Below are 16,260 nucleotides of genomic sequence, written 5' to 3' on the forward strand. Positions count from 1 at the left end.
TTTTAATAGAGTGCATTTCTTTAAAAAGAAATATTACCTATCTTCCTTTTCCAGGCATATGGCCTCATCTAATTTCCTTCCATCCAATAGAATGCAGCCATCTTCTCCAGATTTGTGATTTTGTCCAGTTCTATCCACAGCTGGCCACAATAAGCCTAACAGGCCCACTCATCTCTGAATCAGTTTATCAAGAAGCAATTATGAAGCAACTTGGTGCAAGACACTGTGCAAGGCGGTGGGGATTCAAATACAGGGGATGAAACAATCCCTGTTTGCAAAGAGCTTGCATGCTATTGGGGGAGGGGCAACAGGAAGCCATAGATGTATATGCAGAATAAGTATATGAATAATAATTACAACAACAAAAAGCAATAACTACAAGAAAGGCTGTTAGGGAGACAGCCACTACTACCACTTTGGGGTTGGAGGAGAGGAGCCTAGCGGTACTTGAGATGCATCTTGGGAGAAGAGAGGAATTCTAGGAGGCAGAGGTAAGAAAGGACTGCATTCCAAGGATGGGGAGATGACCAGTGCAGAGGCACAGGGATGGGGAAATGAAGTGCATATGGACAGGATGGAGAGGATGCCATTTTGAATGGAGTGTGGATTATGGGATGAGGAGTAAGAGATAATGAGTCTAGAAAGATGGGGGGGGGGTCAGTCTGTAAAGGACTTGGTAGCTAGCATTTATATGTTGCTTTAAGAACTTTATGTTATGTCACTTTACCCTCCCAACAATCCAGGAAGGTGTTATTATTATCCCCGTTTTACAGATGTTGAAACTGAGGCTGAGAGAGGGTAAATGTCTACAGCAGAATTCAACCAAGTCTTCCCGATGGTGAATTCCACCTGCCTGCTTCTTTACCAGCTAAATAGAAGAGCTTTGTGTCGTGTCTTAGAGATAGTCAGAGTCTTATTGGATTGGAGAATTCCATGCTAGAAACAAATTTTGGCACCTGGTTGGCTGTGTGCAATGAGGAGACTGAGGGTCAAGGGTAACACTAGGGTTGCCAGCCAGGATGACCAGAGGAATGGCCATGCTTTGATAGTAATAGAAGAGTTCAGAAGGCAGAGCTGGGTTGGGTGGTTTCCAGTGATTTCTGCTTTGTACGTGTTGAGTTTGAGATGCCTATGGGGCATTCCATTCAAAATGTCCAAGAGGCGATTGGTGATTGTGGGGCTTGGGTTGGAAGGGAGATGAGGGCAGGACATCTTGATCTAGGAGTCATCTGCGTTCTGATGAAGTTACCAAGAGAACGAATAGGGAGAGAACAGAAGAGGGTTCAGGACAGTCTTGGGGGTATACCCACAGTTAATGAGTGTGATAGGGATGGTGAATCAGCAAAGGAGACCAAGAAGAAATGGCCAGACAGGTAGCAGTTGGAAGAAGAAAAACACCTCTGGGAGAGTACCTAGGAGGAGAAAATGGTCAATGGCCTCAAATTCTGGTGAGAGGTCCAGAAATAGACTAGAAAACAAAACAAAACACAACCCTAGGATTTGGTAACTTGGAGATTGTTGGTCATTCTGGAGAGAGTGGTTTAATTGCTCCCTGCTTTTATCTACTTCAGCTAAAGATGTCATTGTAAAGGGGTTAGCTAGAGAAAATGCAAATTTTCTAGTCATACTACTCTGGATCAATAGCTCATAAGTATTCAGCCTGAATAACCTTGGTAACTTAGAGGCAAAAGAGTAATTCAGGCTCCTGATCATCTCTGTGGATTTTTTTATGAAAGAGCTACACTTATTTTTTAAGTTAAGGCAAATTCTGGAGTATACCAATATTAGTTGTTTGAGGGGGGAAAAAACATACACCACTTTCTGTCCTGTGCTGAGCTCCCTGAAGAAATACCACTTATTTCTGGATGTCTCACCCACAAAGAGTATGGCTATTTTGTTTATACCATTCAGACCAAGAAACATTGGTTTTTTTAGCATACCAGCTGCCTAACCCCAAGCCTCCAGAAAAACAAGGGTGAACGAAAAATCTGACTTCAAAAATCTTGAACCCAGAACCCTTCCAAGAAGTCTGTTTGAATAAAGAAATATGCGAGAGGTTGGAAGGGCAGTGTTTAATTAAATGTACCTTTTAGTGCAAGCGGTCTGGATGGCTGGGAAAGTGTCAAGTAGCTTTGTGGTTCAGCTGGTGGATTCTTTGATGGTGAATTCAAAGGTGGATTCAGTCGCAAGGGCTGTGAAACTGGCATCTCTGACGACCACTGAACTCCATGTAAAAATGCACTTGAAGGAGATTGGGGAAATAAAATTTATAGTAAAAACATTTGACTCGTTAGGATGGACACTGGAATACTGCTGCTTCCAAATTCACTAAGCAGAAACATTAGTTTAAATAGTTTGTATCTGTAAATCTCTTTCTCTATATATATTTTTACTTAGACTGTTTTTTTATCTAAAGGCAAGATTTGGAACTTGTTATGTTAGGTGACAAAAAAAAAATTCCTTGGTGGAATAACACTAGAATCCATGGAAATTAGCCCTGATCCCAATTCATGAAGAGTGAAGGAGGTGGGGCAGCTAGGTGGCACAGTGGGTAGAGCAGCGGCCCTGGAGTCAGGAGGACCTGAGTTCAAATGCGGCCTCAGACACTTGACACTTACTAGTTGTGTGACCCTGGGCAAGTCACTTAACCCCAATTACCTCACCAAAAAATTCCCCCAAAAAACCAAAAAGAGTGAAGGAGGCCCAAGGGCAGGAGGCCTCATGAAAACAAGACATTCAGCTGAAAATAAATTTGATATCATCCTCCCCTCCTTTTTGGTCTTTTTCATAAGAGCAGGTATTTGTGCAGACGGCTCTTGAGTGTGTAAACTGCAAGGAAGCTTGTATGTGTTTGGCCTACTGAGATGGTGAGCAGTAGTGTCTAAACAAGAAACCTTTGTGTGAACATGTGTGCAAAGCTTTTCACTTTTTCAGAGGCCCAACAGTGCCTTCTAATTGCTTGTTACAAGGCACTCCTTCAGTTAACATTGTGTCGAGGATCTAGAGTAAAGAGCTGGCCTATGAGCCAGGAAGATGTCAGTGACATCTTGCACTGTGGTCCTGGGAAAGTCTAGTACCCTCTCGATGCTTCCAGGAACCTAGTGCCTTGAGTTTCAGAGAAGGGCTGATCTGCGTTTGTTGGATGGGAGTTCCTCGCCTGCACTAATGAAAACCCAGGTCTGATTCATAATGATAATAACTCACAATTAGCACTTTGAAAAGCATTACCCCTCCCCCCCCCCCAGCAGCTCTGGGCAAGCATCTTTATTCCCATGTCACAGATCAAGGAAGCAAGTTATTGAATGACTTCTCTCGGGTCACACAGCTAGTAGGTATTTATGTATATATACATATCCACACATATATACTACATAGATATATACTTATACACACATACATATGTAGGTGTATGTGTTTTTGTGTGTATGATTGCAAGTCATGGGATACAATAGTCCCCAAAGAATTAACAATTAGTCTCATAGTCACCATATCAGATGTTGATTTTCTTTGGCAAAAGGACAGTTCACTAGGGATGGGGAGTGGGGGGGTGGGGGGTGAGTTGCACCTGTGATGCTAAACTGCAGGTTGCTGTAGAGCAAACCCTATTCTCCAGCCCCTCCCGCCATCTTGATTATCCCTCCCAACATCCTGCTCCCTCTCTGCCTGCCCTCTTCATTGTGCTTGTTCCAGAGTTATTTAACGTTGCCATCAGGGACTCACATAAAAGACATGGATGGCATGCTTATAAATCTGTAGGTGATACAGATCTGGAAGGGGTAACTTACACATTGAATGAGAAAATTTTAAAATATCATGACAGACTAGAATATTGTGCTAAATCTTAAAAAGATAATTTAATAGGAACAGAAATGTGAAGTGTTAAAATAGGGTTTCAATGGGGCAGCTAGGTGGCTCAGCAGATAAAGTACCGGTCCATGGATTCAGGAGGACCTGAGTTCAAATTTGGCCTCAGACACTTGACACTTACTAGCTGTGTGACCTTGGACAAGTTGCTTAACCCTCATTGCCCTTAAAAAAAAAAAAAGAAAAAAGAAAGCATGGCTATATATTAATTTGTCTGAAAAAGATCTCGAGATTTCAGTGGGCCACAAACTCAGGCAGAGTCAACAGTGTGATTTCACAGTCACAAAAGCTCTGTTAGTCTACATTGAGAGGTATAGTATCTAAGAGAAATGAAGTGGTAATCTCATGCTACTCTGTTCTGGTTAGACACAGCAACAACAACATTTCTATAGTGCTTTAAAGTTTGCAAAGCATTTTATAAGTATTTTTATTGTATTATGCATTTATTTTTATTATAATATATAATATATAACTTATTTATTTATAACTTTATATATTATGTCTATATCTATATATATTATAAATAATTATTTATTTTATCCTCCCAACCACCCTGAAAGGTAGACCTATTATTATTTCCATTTTACAGATAAGGAAACTGAGGTAAACACAACGCTTGTTAAATGACTTGCCCAGGGTCACACAGTTAAGTATCTGAGGTTGGATTTGAACTCGGATCTCCCGGACTCCAGGACTCTTTCCACTGTGCCACCTAGCTGGGAGCATTGTGTTCTGTTACACCACGTGACATGTTTTAGGAAGGTCAGTGATAGGCTAGAGACAGTTCGAAGGGAGCAGAACAGAACACTGGAGACTTTGCCGGGTAAGGATCAATCATCTCAGGAGCTGGGGGTATAAACAAGAAAATTGAAGGAGAGTATGATGGTTATGGCTTAGTACCTGAGGGGTTGTTACATGCTTGAGGAATTATGGGTGTTCAACGCACTGGCCTTGGGTGCACTGGGTTAAAAAAAAGCTAAGTCTAATTTGTTTAATGTAAGGAAGAAGGTTCTAATGGTTTGAGTTTTCCAGAAGTGAATAGGCCTTCTTGGGAGTTTTCAGGGGTTTCGGGGACTCTAGTCATGCTCAAGCAAAGTGAACCTGGAGGTCCCTCCTCATTCGGAGGGTCTTCCTTCTGTTTAGAATTTAGAATCTGAAGTTTAGAGTTTAGATTCTGTATTATTTTATATTTCTGAAGAACTCCGGCTTAGAGGAAGAGAAGAGTTGAATGGATCTGGCCTTGTGTTTGATTTTTGGAGAGGAGGGGGTGCAAGGAATGGGACGGGGATTAGCTGTTAAAATGTTGATGACCTAGAAATGTTTTTTGACCTGATAAGTTTCTTCCCTTTCATGTTGGATATGACTTATCCTTCTCTTTAAACAATTTTCAGAAGAAAGGAGTTTGAGATTTCATTTCATATTTGCCTCATAATGAATGTTATTTAATTACCTACATTACTTGAAGAAAAAAAAAAGACCTCCTTTCTTCGTAAGGGATAATTGCATTACTTTTGGAAGAGGTCATGTTTTGTTTTTTAACCTGGTTTGTGTGCATTTGGAAAGTACCCTAGCATAAGGGTATCTGGAAGCAGAGGATGTTGGCACCTTTCCCATTTTCCATTCTTTCTCCTGTATGGATGCCAGATTCCTTTGGGAAATCATCATTTGTAAAAGGTCATGAGCAGAATGAAGGGCATTCTTTAGTATACAGTTACTGCTAATTGGAAACTAAACATCTGTAACGATGTCAGAGTTATTTGTATTTGAAAAGAAACATTTATATACAAGAGCCCCTTGGTTAACATAAAACACACTCGAGTACAAAGTGGTCAGGGGAGTGGGGGCTGGGGGTGGGTGGGACAGAGAAGCCTCAGACAAATGACTTTGTGCTGTGCTTGTGTGATTAAATCAAAGCATTTGCTTTTCTCTGTGAAAATGAAGTTGTTTCTCCTGGGGCTCAAACAAATATCTTACTGCTTCTTGCCAGCTAAAGACTAAAAGCTTGGCTGGCCACTTGTGAAAGAAAAAAAGATGGAAATGTGAGAAAAACACATAAACTGTTAGATACCTTGTTAGCGACCCTTAAGAAATCCCTTGCATTCCACCATGATCAGCCTTCGGAGTGAGCACTAGCCCCTCCACTTAGTGCAGAAGGAACCCAGCCCAGCAAGCTAGGGCTTCTTCACTTGAACTTGTGTTCGGTTTGCCTGCCCAAGGGCGCAAGCTAGACCAAGTGCTGTTGTTTTCTTGTGAGAAGCTGGCCTCTCCGTTGCATATTTGCACATGAGCCACCAGGTTCCTAGGGTGAGGGACTTCTACTTAGGCAGTTACAGTTTTGCGTTTTTTTGTTTGGTAGGTTTTTTAATCATGGAATTGTGACTTTTCCCATTTTCATTCTTGTATCGATGTGATTCTCGATGATGACATTGGGATCAAGGGAGGGGATGGGCTTATTTCAGCCAGTTGGCTTTTTTTCCTGCCATGCCCACATAAACACTGTACATGATGTCTGGGATCTCATCAGTTCATCTCCAAGATACCAGTAACCAAAGGAATTTGCAGGTTAGCACAGAGGCGGGTGTAGTGGGTGTTGGGGGGAGAGGGGCCTCTGTAGGACCAGAGGTTGACAGGATTATAGATTTGGAGCCAGAAGGGACCTCTTAGAGTCATGGAGCCTAGCACCCTTGTTTAATAAATGAGGAGCCTTGGTAGTTGGAATGTGGAAGTAAATTGGAGGCATATACCATCTTCTCATATCCACTGGAGATGACTTCAGCCGCTGCTGGTGGTTCAGGAAAAGTTCCCTAGTAATCTTGTGTCCACAAAACTATTATTTGGGCAGCTGGGTAACACAGCGGGTAGAGTGCCCGGCCTGGAGTCAGGAAGACATCCTCCTGAGTTCAAATCTGGCCTCAGACACAACAAGCTGTATGACTCTGGGCAAGTCACTTAACCTCGTTTCCCTCTGTTTGGAGCTGGAGAAGGAAATGGCAAATTGCTCCAGGATCTTTGCCAAAAAACACCCAAATGGGGCCACAAACAGTCAGATATGACTACAATGAGTGAACACTTGTGGGTTTTTTCTTTCTTTTAAAAAGTATTTTATTATTTTCCAGTTACATGTAAGGATAGTTTTCAACATTTGTTTTCATAGGATTTTTAGTTCCAAATTTTTCTCTCACCTTCCCTTCCCTTCCCCCTCCCCAAGATGGAAAGTAATCTGATAAAGGTTATATATGATGAATAAACCCTTGTAAACATAAGGAAGAAGATGGATAGGACCTTGCCTCAGTAGGGCAGCTGAGGTGTAGAGGTACCTTCCTGTAATCCAGGGCTCAGTACAGCTGGTCTTCTCTCCATCTTCCATCTCTGTACCTTGTCCTGGCTCTCTCATTCCTGGGATGCCCTCCTTTCTCACCTCTACTTCAAGACGCTGCCCAAGTGTCATACCAAGCCCTTCTTCCATCCTATAAGTGGCAGTGTGCTCACTCCCCAATTCCCTCGGACATGACCCTGTGCTCATATTACAAAAGGAACAAGATGTGTCTGTTACCTCATACTTCTCCGGCATTTATTCTGCGTGTGTTTATATGTTCACACGTGATCTCCCTTGCTACAATGCAAGGGTCTTGAGAGCAGAAGCTGTTTCATTTTTGTGGTTTTTAATACTCAGCACCTCCAGCCATGTTTGAGCCTTGTTGACTGATTGTCATGGCCTTTGGCTCCCCAGCCTTTATTATTCATGTTGCCCTGACACGTAATGCTGACTTCCTCCTGCAAGTGATGCTCTATTTGTGATGATTCTCTGGTGCATAATTATGGCTAGAATCTCTTAAAGCTGGAGGAGTCTCAAGATTCCCTTTGGCCATCTGTCTTGTCTGTTGACTTTCATTTTTTGTAAAGCTGCTGAGCTGATGCTTGTCCATAATTTTATAGTTCATTCCTGTAACAAGCATTTATTAAGAATCGAGTGTGTCCCAGGATCTGAAGATGCAAAGACAAGAGGAAACAACAGCCGTAACGATGACCAGGAGTTTATGTTCTGCTCCGTTCATTTTCATAGATCCCTTATTTCTAGAATGCTGGGGTGTGGGTCTGCCCAGCAATGATGGTGGATGGACAAAGTAGCCTCAAAATCCACCTTACAACTCTGGTGCTCCGATTCTAAGCTGTGTGGTATAGGTATTGTTCCCTGCCCTCTTACCTGTTGCCTAGGAAGGGTTTCACCCCTGCTTTGAACTTTCCTCTTGGGCATACACCACATAATTTGTGTTAGGCTAAAATGTCAGACTGAAAAACCACAAATGGCTCCCCGTTGCCTGCTGAATGAAGGGCAGCTTCTTTAGCCTTGCATTTGAGGCTTGTCACTTTATTTGGCCCTTCTTTATCTTTTAAGTCTTGTCTTCCTGACCGGGGTACTCAATTGGCCCTCACACTTCCCTTGTGTTTGACTGCCACTGATACCACTCACCCCATTTCCACTACTGGGAATGCTTTTCCTATTCTTCACTTCCCATCTGAATTCTACACTCTTATTTAAATCCTACCAATCCTTCAGATCCCACCTACAAGGCCCACGCCCTTCAGGAATTCCTTCCCTGGCCAACCCACCAAATATCTGGGCTTCACTCAGGATTGTGGAGGATGCATTTTTGATGTCTCACTCTGCACTGTACTATTTATTTGGTTCTATAACTTTCTCATTCATATTTTATTCAGTTACTTTTGCCTGTGTGTATGTCTTGTCTCCAGTTGTGCCATAAACCACTAGAAGGCCCGGTCCGTGTCCTGTACTTTACTGTATCTCCCTACAGTGCCTAGTACATGCTAGCTGATCAGTTAATATTTGTCTGTTGATTGGTATTAGAGTTGCAGCTTACTGACAATGTGCTACCACATAAACTATGTATTGATAATCTTCATTCTCTCAAACTCCTTTCCATGTTTATCACTTTCGATAATAGTGGCAGGACATATACTTGGATAACAGATTTAGAGATAGAAGGACCTTATGGGCCATGAAGCGCAACACTTTTATTTTATAAATTAGGAAACCAAGGCCTAGAAATGTTTGATGACTTGTCCAAAGTCATATGTAATAAATGGTGTGGTCAAGATTCAACACCAAATCCAGCGGATTTTCCACAATACCACACTGCTTTAATTTAAATGATGAATACACAATCCTCAATAATAATCGCATATGTGGAAATGACATGTTTCTTGAAGTGCCAGTACTATAGTAGGTGTGGTACCAAGCAGGAAAATAGATGCCGCCCTAGCCCTGGGCATGCCCAGCTCAATCCAGATGGAGCTGAGGACACACATACACCATGGGTGTGCAGTGGGTGTGGAGGTGATTGATGAATAACAGAGCATTTTTCTTCTTTTTTAGGTGTGGTCATTCTGCTGTCTACCGTTCTAGGGAAATGGCGGCCCAGGCCTTGGTCCCATTTGTCATGATTGACCAGATCCCAAATACTATTCGGTCTCTGTTGTCTGAACTACCCGACTGCACAGACCTGTGTATCCGGCAGAACCACGTTCATGGGATGCTTTTGCAGGTAAGTAATAGACACTTTGACCTGTAGGATCTTATTTCTAGAACTGGCCATGGAGTAGACTGTGCCAAAATACATCCATCTTCCTTATTTTTCCAGTAAAATTGATGCACAATCCATCCCATTTCAGCCACCATTGATGACTATTTGTCCTCCCAGCCTTAGTTATTCTAAGCAAGAAAGATGCCACACCTTTTATTAAACATTGGGAATAAATTGACGAAATACTATCATTGAAAAGCAGCCGGCTTATGTGCTACTTGGACCAGAAAGGCCAACAAAAACAGATCCTTGTTATTGGGAAATAATTTTCCTCCTTTACTTACAAAACTCTGGTATGCTTATACCTAGGATGCCATGTACCAGTGTGGCTTCCACACCTCAGGAAAGACTTAACGGTATTGGCAAAAGCCCCCAAACAGGCAGTTGCAATATTCGCCTTTATGAAGGGGATGTTATGTGGGTGTAGACTAAAATGATTCAAACTCTTTACTGTGAAAAGAAGCTGACAGGAGACATGACCAGAATCCACAAGGTCATAAAGGGGACAGAGAGGACAAATCATAGTCTGTTAGAGCTGGATGGCACCTTAGATGAAGCACAACCCTTCACTTTATAGATGAATCTCTCCACCCCAAGGTGGAGGGATTTACATTGTCACACATGACAGAGCTGGATTTAGAGCCCAGGTCTCCTCATTCCTCATCCACACTTGCCAAATCCCAGAATACTAGACTTGGATGCTCAATCAAGAGAAATCTAGGATAAAATCAGGGAACCACTACCTTAAACGCTTATAGCTCCTGTTACTCCCAGAGGTTGGTAGATATTGAAAATAGAGATTCAAAAGCAGTTTAGGCAAATTAATGAATGACAGATCCATAGTGAGTCACTGGGGGAAAGGAGGCTGTTTGGAGTGCATTTCCAGCTTTCACTATTGACTCATCAAACCAATTGTGAGAAATAATGGGATTTGGCAGATACTCAAAGGCTCACCTGGAGATTAATCTAAACTGATTGAATTAAGTGAGAGTGATTGATTTTGCTGATTAGCCTACTTCAAGTTAACTAGATTGTAACCACACCTGGCTGGCCCTTAAGGAGGTATTGTTCTCAGAAGCTAAGGACTTTTGAACTCAACTCGAGACCACCTTCAAGTCTAGTGAACCAGTGGATTTGGATGATGCCTGCCAATCAGCTTGAAGCAGTGTGTAAGGACCGCCTCTGCTCCAGACCTATAAAAAGCTTCCACACTCAATTTGAGAGGAGTTCATGGTGGTGGAGGACTTGAGGAAGAACCAGACCAGGCTGGAACTCTAGGCTAGATAGGCCTTTTCTTAACTCCACGCGTTGTCTTTTTTCTAATACTTAGTATGCTTTAATAAGTGCTTAATGCCCAAAGACTGATGCTAAAACTTCTAATTTAAGGTGACCACACATTAGATTTTTTAGACAACATAGTTAGATTTTTAGACATCACACAATTGACCATCAGTATTCTTATCAAAGACAAATTCTAGGCTGTAGAGGTCATGAGATAGCTTTTTTTTCTCTTTTTGTTTGTTTTTTGGTTTTTTTTAGGTTTTTTTGCAGGGCAATGGGGGTTAAGTGACTTGCCCAGGGTCACACAGGTAGTAAGTGTCAAGTGTCTGAGGCCGGATTTGAACTCAGGTACTCCTGACTCCAGGACCGGTGCATTATCCACTGTGCCACCTAGCTGCCCCTTTTCTTCTCTTTTTAAGGTGTGATAGGGAAGCTTTTGGTTTATTATCATTTTTTATTTTTCATATAATTCATTACCTTTAACCATTTATTTATTGGATAATAGTTCTTGGTATCATCCATTTTTAACATTTCTTCTTGTGAAGAGATCCTATCAGATCACCCGTGTGTACTGATTTTTACATTTCTTTTGACCCAGCCTCACATTCTAATGTATTGAGCTCATAACTGAACAAATTCTCTTCTTTCTATCAGGTAGACGTGTTTGTAGAACACTCAGAGTAGCTTCCTGTTAGATGTAAGCTTCTTGAGGGCAGGGGCTATTTTCACCTGTTTTGTGAATCCCTAGCAAAAATGCCTGACATATAATAAGCACTTAAGGCATGCTTGTTGGCTTGGTTTGTGCTATAACATGATCTTTCTGGTACTTCTGGAAATGAATTTTCCCTGTGAGTGATCTGAAATGAACCCATATTAAACAGAATGCTATCTTATACTTGGTTGGGTTATGGTGGTAGTCCAGTGTGAAGTTTTTACTCCTATTAATTTTGTGTGTGTGTGTGAGGCAGTTGGAGTTAAGTGACTTGCCCAGGGTCACGCAGCTAGTAAGTATTGTGTCTGAGACTGGATTTGAACTCAGGTCCTCCTGAATCCAGGGCTGGTGCTCTATCCACTGTGCCACCTAGCTGCCCCTCTCCTATTAATTTTAAGCATCTCCATTTTTTCTTTCCCCACTCATCTTTCCTATTTTCCTGTTCTCATCCTGAATTTTCAATGAGGACATTGAAGGAGAGAAGGGAAGCGACATTCAGAGCACCAGTCTTTACTCTTGTGACTCTTCTACCCTTTTCAAGGAGGAGAGGAATTCTCAATGGTGCGGATTACAGAGAGGACTTTGAACCTGTAAAGGACAGGCTGTGTGACGGGAATGGAATGATAGCACAGATACTTGAGGAGGTCAGCAGGGAGAACGAGGACCTTTTGGATGAGGGTCTACTCTGCTGAGCTGTGACCTATACAGATGTACATACACACATACGTACTGGATTAGCTGTGGGCCTGGAAGGTAGAGGACTAATATCTGGTGTGCTCACAGCAAGTGGCGGCCCACTCTTTAAGTATTTAATCCCTTGAATGAAGGAGTCTCTCTGCCTAACTTAGTTACCCAGCAGGAATCGTGGGCTCCCGTTTCTTCAGAATGCTGCCAACATTTTAGAGTCAACAGCAGTGAGGCATCATAGTTTATAAATCTGTCTCTGTGTTACACACGAATGAATCCCCATGATAAATGGGAAATACAAATGTAAAAACATCTTGAAAAGTTAAAAATAACTGAATACACATGAGATAATTATTTTTATCTTATTATTTTTATTTCCATAAATACTACTCTAGTACCTCATCATGACATGAAGCTGACCTTGGGTTCTTAAAGGGCTAGGCCAGAAGCCCATAAGCTCTGATAGACTCTTTCACACTAGAAAAGCTTCTAGTTTGGAAATAAGTGTTTTTAGTTTAATTTAAGGGGATTAATATGCCAGAGAGGATTGGGAGGAGGGTAAGGGAATCTTGATGGTGAGGAGACTTGAATCTATGTCATATGAGGAACAGTTGAAAGAACTGGACATATTTCACCTAGAAAAGAGAAAACTCAGGTATATATAATGTCTAGTGTTCAAAAATGGAATTAACTTAAAAAGTAGTGGATTGGGGCAGCTAGGTGGCGCAGTGGATAGAGCACTGGCCCTGGATTCAGGAGGACCTGAGTTCAAATCCAGCCTCAGACACTTAACACTTACTAGCTGTGTGACCCTGGGCAAGTCACTTAACCCCAAATGCCTCACTTTAAAAAAAAAAAAAGGTAGTGGATTCACCCTTGTTAGAAGTTTTCAGAGATTCGAAGTAAACTTGTCATATACATAATAATGGATGTTCCTGTTGCATATAGTTTGGACTAAATCACTACTGAGATCTCTTCCAACTCCAAAACCCTGTGATTCTGTAAATGCCTATTGTCCAGACCATGATGTGCACCTGGCTGGACAACTTAGAGAACTGATCCATTAATAGGTATATCTTGGTCAGAGAGTGAGTGTAGATTGTGAATGAGCTGTCCCTAGAATTCAAGAAGAGTAAGAGAAGAAGACAAATCACCTTTGTGAAACTGCAGTGTTTCACGTTGAGAGACAGAGACCCATCTTTCTACCACCATATTCTTGTGGTGATGTTTTTATGATTGCGAATTATGGAATATCACAGTACCATATTCTCCCACCTCAGCTCTTCTCCAGGCTAAACATTGTTAATTCTTGAGTCCTCATATAGCCTAGATCCAAGGTCCTTTATTCTCTTGGTCACCTTCCTCCAAATAGCATCCATCATTCTTTTAAAACCATAGCACCCAGGGGCCGCTAGATGGCGCAGTGGATAGAGCACCGGCCCTGGATTCAGGAGGACCTGAGTTCAAATCCGGCCTCAGACACTTAACACTTACTAGCTGTGTGACCCTGGGCAAGTCACTTAACCCCAATTGCCTCACTAAAGAAAAAAAGAAAAAGAAAACCATAGCACCCAGACTCATACTTGAGATGAGGTCGGACAGAAGCAAAACAGTGGTTACTCAACTGTCACAGTCAGTACCATCCTTATCAGAACTAGTTGACCCCAACTGGAAAAAGAAAATAAAGTCACAAACAAGTTGAAAATACTTGGGTGGGGGGCAGCTAGGTGGCGCAGTGGATAGAGCACCGGTCCTGGATTCAGGAGGACCTGAGTTCAAATCCGGCCTCAGACACTTGACACTTACTAGCTGTGTGACCCTGGGCAAGTCACTTAACCCTCATAGCCCTGCAAAAAAAAAAAGAGAGAGAGAGAGGGAGAGAGAAAATACTTGGGTGCATACAACATTCCGATGTCACAAGAATTGTGATCATTCTCTTGTCCTGTTGCTCTTTGTGGGGTAAATCTAAGGGGAGAGGATTTTGAGATTGGAGAGGGGGTGAGGTACTTGATTTAAAAAAAAACAAAAAACATTTATTGAGCAAAGACTGTGCAAGATGTCGTGATGGGTATTGAGGATTAGTCTCTGCCTGCAAGAAATTAAGAACCCAATAGAAACCTTTTTGGATAGGTTCTGTATAATAAAGTCAAATTCAGTATGGGCAATTGAGAAGTCTAGTCTGAATATCCTAGAAAAGTTTGAGAAGGGAGAGAATGTTATTTGCTGAGGGGAAAAGAAGATTAGAAGAGACCGGTGAAGAAGGTAATGTGTGAGCTCAGACCCAAAGAAGAGAAGGGTTTAAATGGCTGAGATGCAATGAGAGCACAACCCGGAACAGCCTATGCAAATGCATGGAAAGGGAGGACAGCCATATATTCCTTTCCCATGTAAAGCTACCTTTGAAGTTAGTTAGGGCTCCACACCTGCAAAGTCTAAGTTCGGTATGGAAAAGAACAGGAATCTCACCAGGAGGGATATTCATAGCCAGCTATGTAAATAGAAAACTGTTAGTTTTTAAGAAGCAGGCAATCCTTTTCTAACCAGAATAACAAATTCTTTAACAGAACATTTTCTTGAGTTACACGTTTTGACTTCCATGAAAATGTTTTCTACACACAATAAATCAAGACTCTAGAGTATTTCTAAAGTAGTATACCTTGAAAACAAGAAATGTGCTTATCTCTTAATTTTCTGGGAATGTAGAAAACAGACTCAAATCCTAGGGCGTGCCAAAATAAAAAAAAAGAAGAACATGTGGGATTCATTTTTTAAACATTAAAAAAGTATCATAATTGTACCATTGAAATTGAAGCAACACACTTTAGAAAAGGTGAGATTATGCAGCAAGTTCAAGTGAGCTGGTGGTAAATAATGTACAATTTCAAAGAAAGACTCATTAAGCGCCATGGACATTACCTCATTTTACGACAACACTGGCAAGGTTATGCTGCCTTTTAAGTAGAATTAGCAGTCTGTTTTTATTGCCAAAACTCTTCTTGTTGGGGATTTATATTACTAGGTTACTTATTGCTCAGGAGGAAGGAATCATATTTGAATTCAAAAGAAAGTTGCTTACATTGAGTAAAAGGGTTTCCAACAATTATGAGGAAAGATTTTTTTTCTGGTCCCTTTTCTTCACCCACATTTTGGTGTCTCTCAGGCTTAAAAAAAAGTGTGTTTGTGTATGTGTATACACGTACAAATACACACACACACACACATATATATATTTATACACATATACACACACACATACATGTGTATATATTTATATTTATGTATATATACAAAATACCTCACTTCTCATTTCTGCCCTTTTTTTTTTTTGATCAAATGTATTCATCGCCATGTCTTACCTCCATCAAAGTTCTTTTCCTATGCTTCATCATACCATAGAGCAGGGATTTTTAACCTTGGATCTCTGACCTTAAAAAAAAAATACAAGGTGTCCCAAAAGTCTTATGCAGTTTTAAGTTTTAATAGCTATTAAAGCTATTAATTAAGGCTATTAAACTACACTAAGTTTAATAGCTACTAAAGCTTAAAACTAAACTAAGACTTTTGGGACACCCTGTATTTTGATAGCTGTAATTCATTATTAAACAGTTTCCATTGTAATTCTATGTGTTTTAGTTTAGGTATTTAAAAATGTTATTCTGAGAAGGGGTCTGTAAGCTTCATCAGACTGCCAAAAGGGTCCATGAAACAATAAATGTTAAGAACACTAAGCGTGGAGGTTCTCAAAAGGCAATGCCAGCATTATATAGGCTACAGTAGTGTCAACCAAGCTGGAAAGGAATTTTAGGTTCTGGGAACAGACTTTGCATCTGTTTTTTTAGAGAACTAACTAAAACATCTCTTTGCTAGAAAGAAAGAAAGAAAGAAAGAAAGAAGGAAGGAAGAAGGAAGGAAGGAAGGAAGGAAGGAAGGAAGGAAGGAAGGAAGGAAGGAAGGAAGGAAGGAAGGAAGGAAAGGAAAATGAAATCAGACAGACAAAGTAAAGTGCAGAAAGCCTCATTACCAGTTCCTGATTCTTTTAGCAATTCTTGTAAATCCTTAAGTTAGTAACAAAGCCTTTTCTAGAACCCAGGCTTGTGGCAAAGCCCACAATGG

General features: G+C 41.2%; 1 protein-coding gene across 2 annotated transcripts in view; it reads left to right on the top strand.

Annotated features, from left to right (window-relative positions):
* Positions 1 to 16,260, top strand: part of THADA (THADA armadillo repeat containing) — a 458,536-nt gene that overhangs the window by 246,189 nt on the left and 196,087 nt on the right. For both annotated transcript variants that reach the window (XM_043990158.1, XM_043990159.1), the window contains exon 29: positions 9,260 to 9,428. In XM_043990158.1, the coding sequence (XP_043846093.1) occupies positions 9,260 to 9,428 (169 nt within the window). The remainder of the gene's footprint in view (positions 1 to 9,259; positions 9,429 to 16,260) is intronic.

The sequence above is a fragment of the Dromiciops gliroides genome, chromosome 2 (assembly GCF_019393635.1).
Source record: "Dromiciops gliroides isolate mDroGli1 chromosome 2, mDroGli1.pri, whole genome shotgun sequence".
NCBI lineage: Eukaryota > Metazoa > Chordata > Mammalia > Microbiotheria > Microbiotheriidae > Dromiciops > Dromiciops gliroides.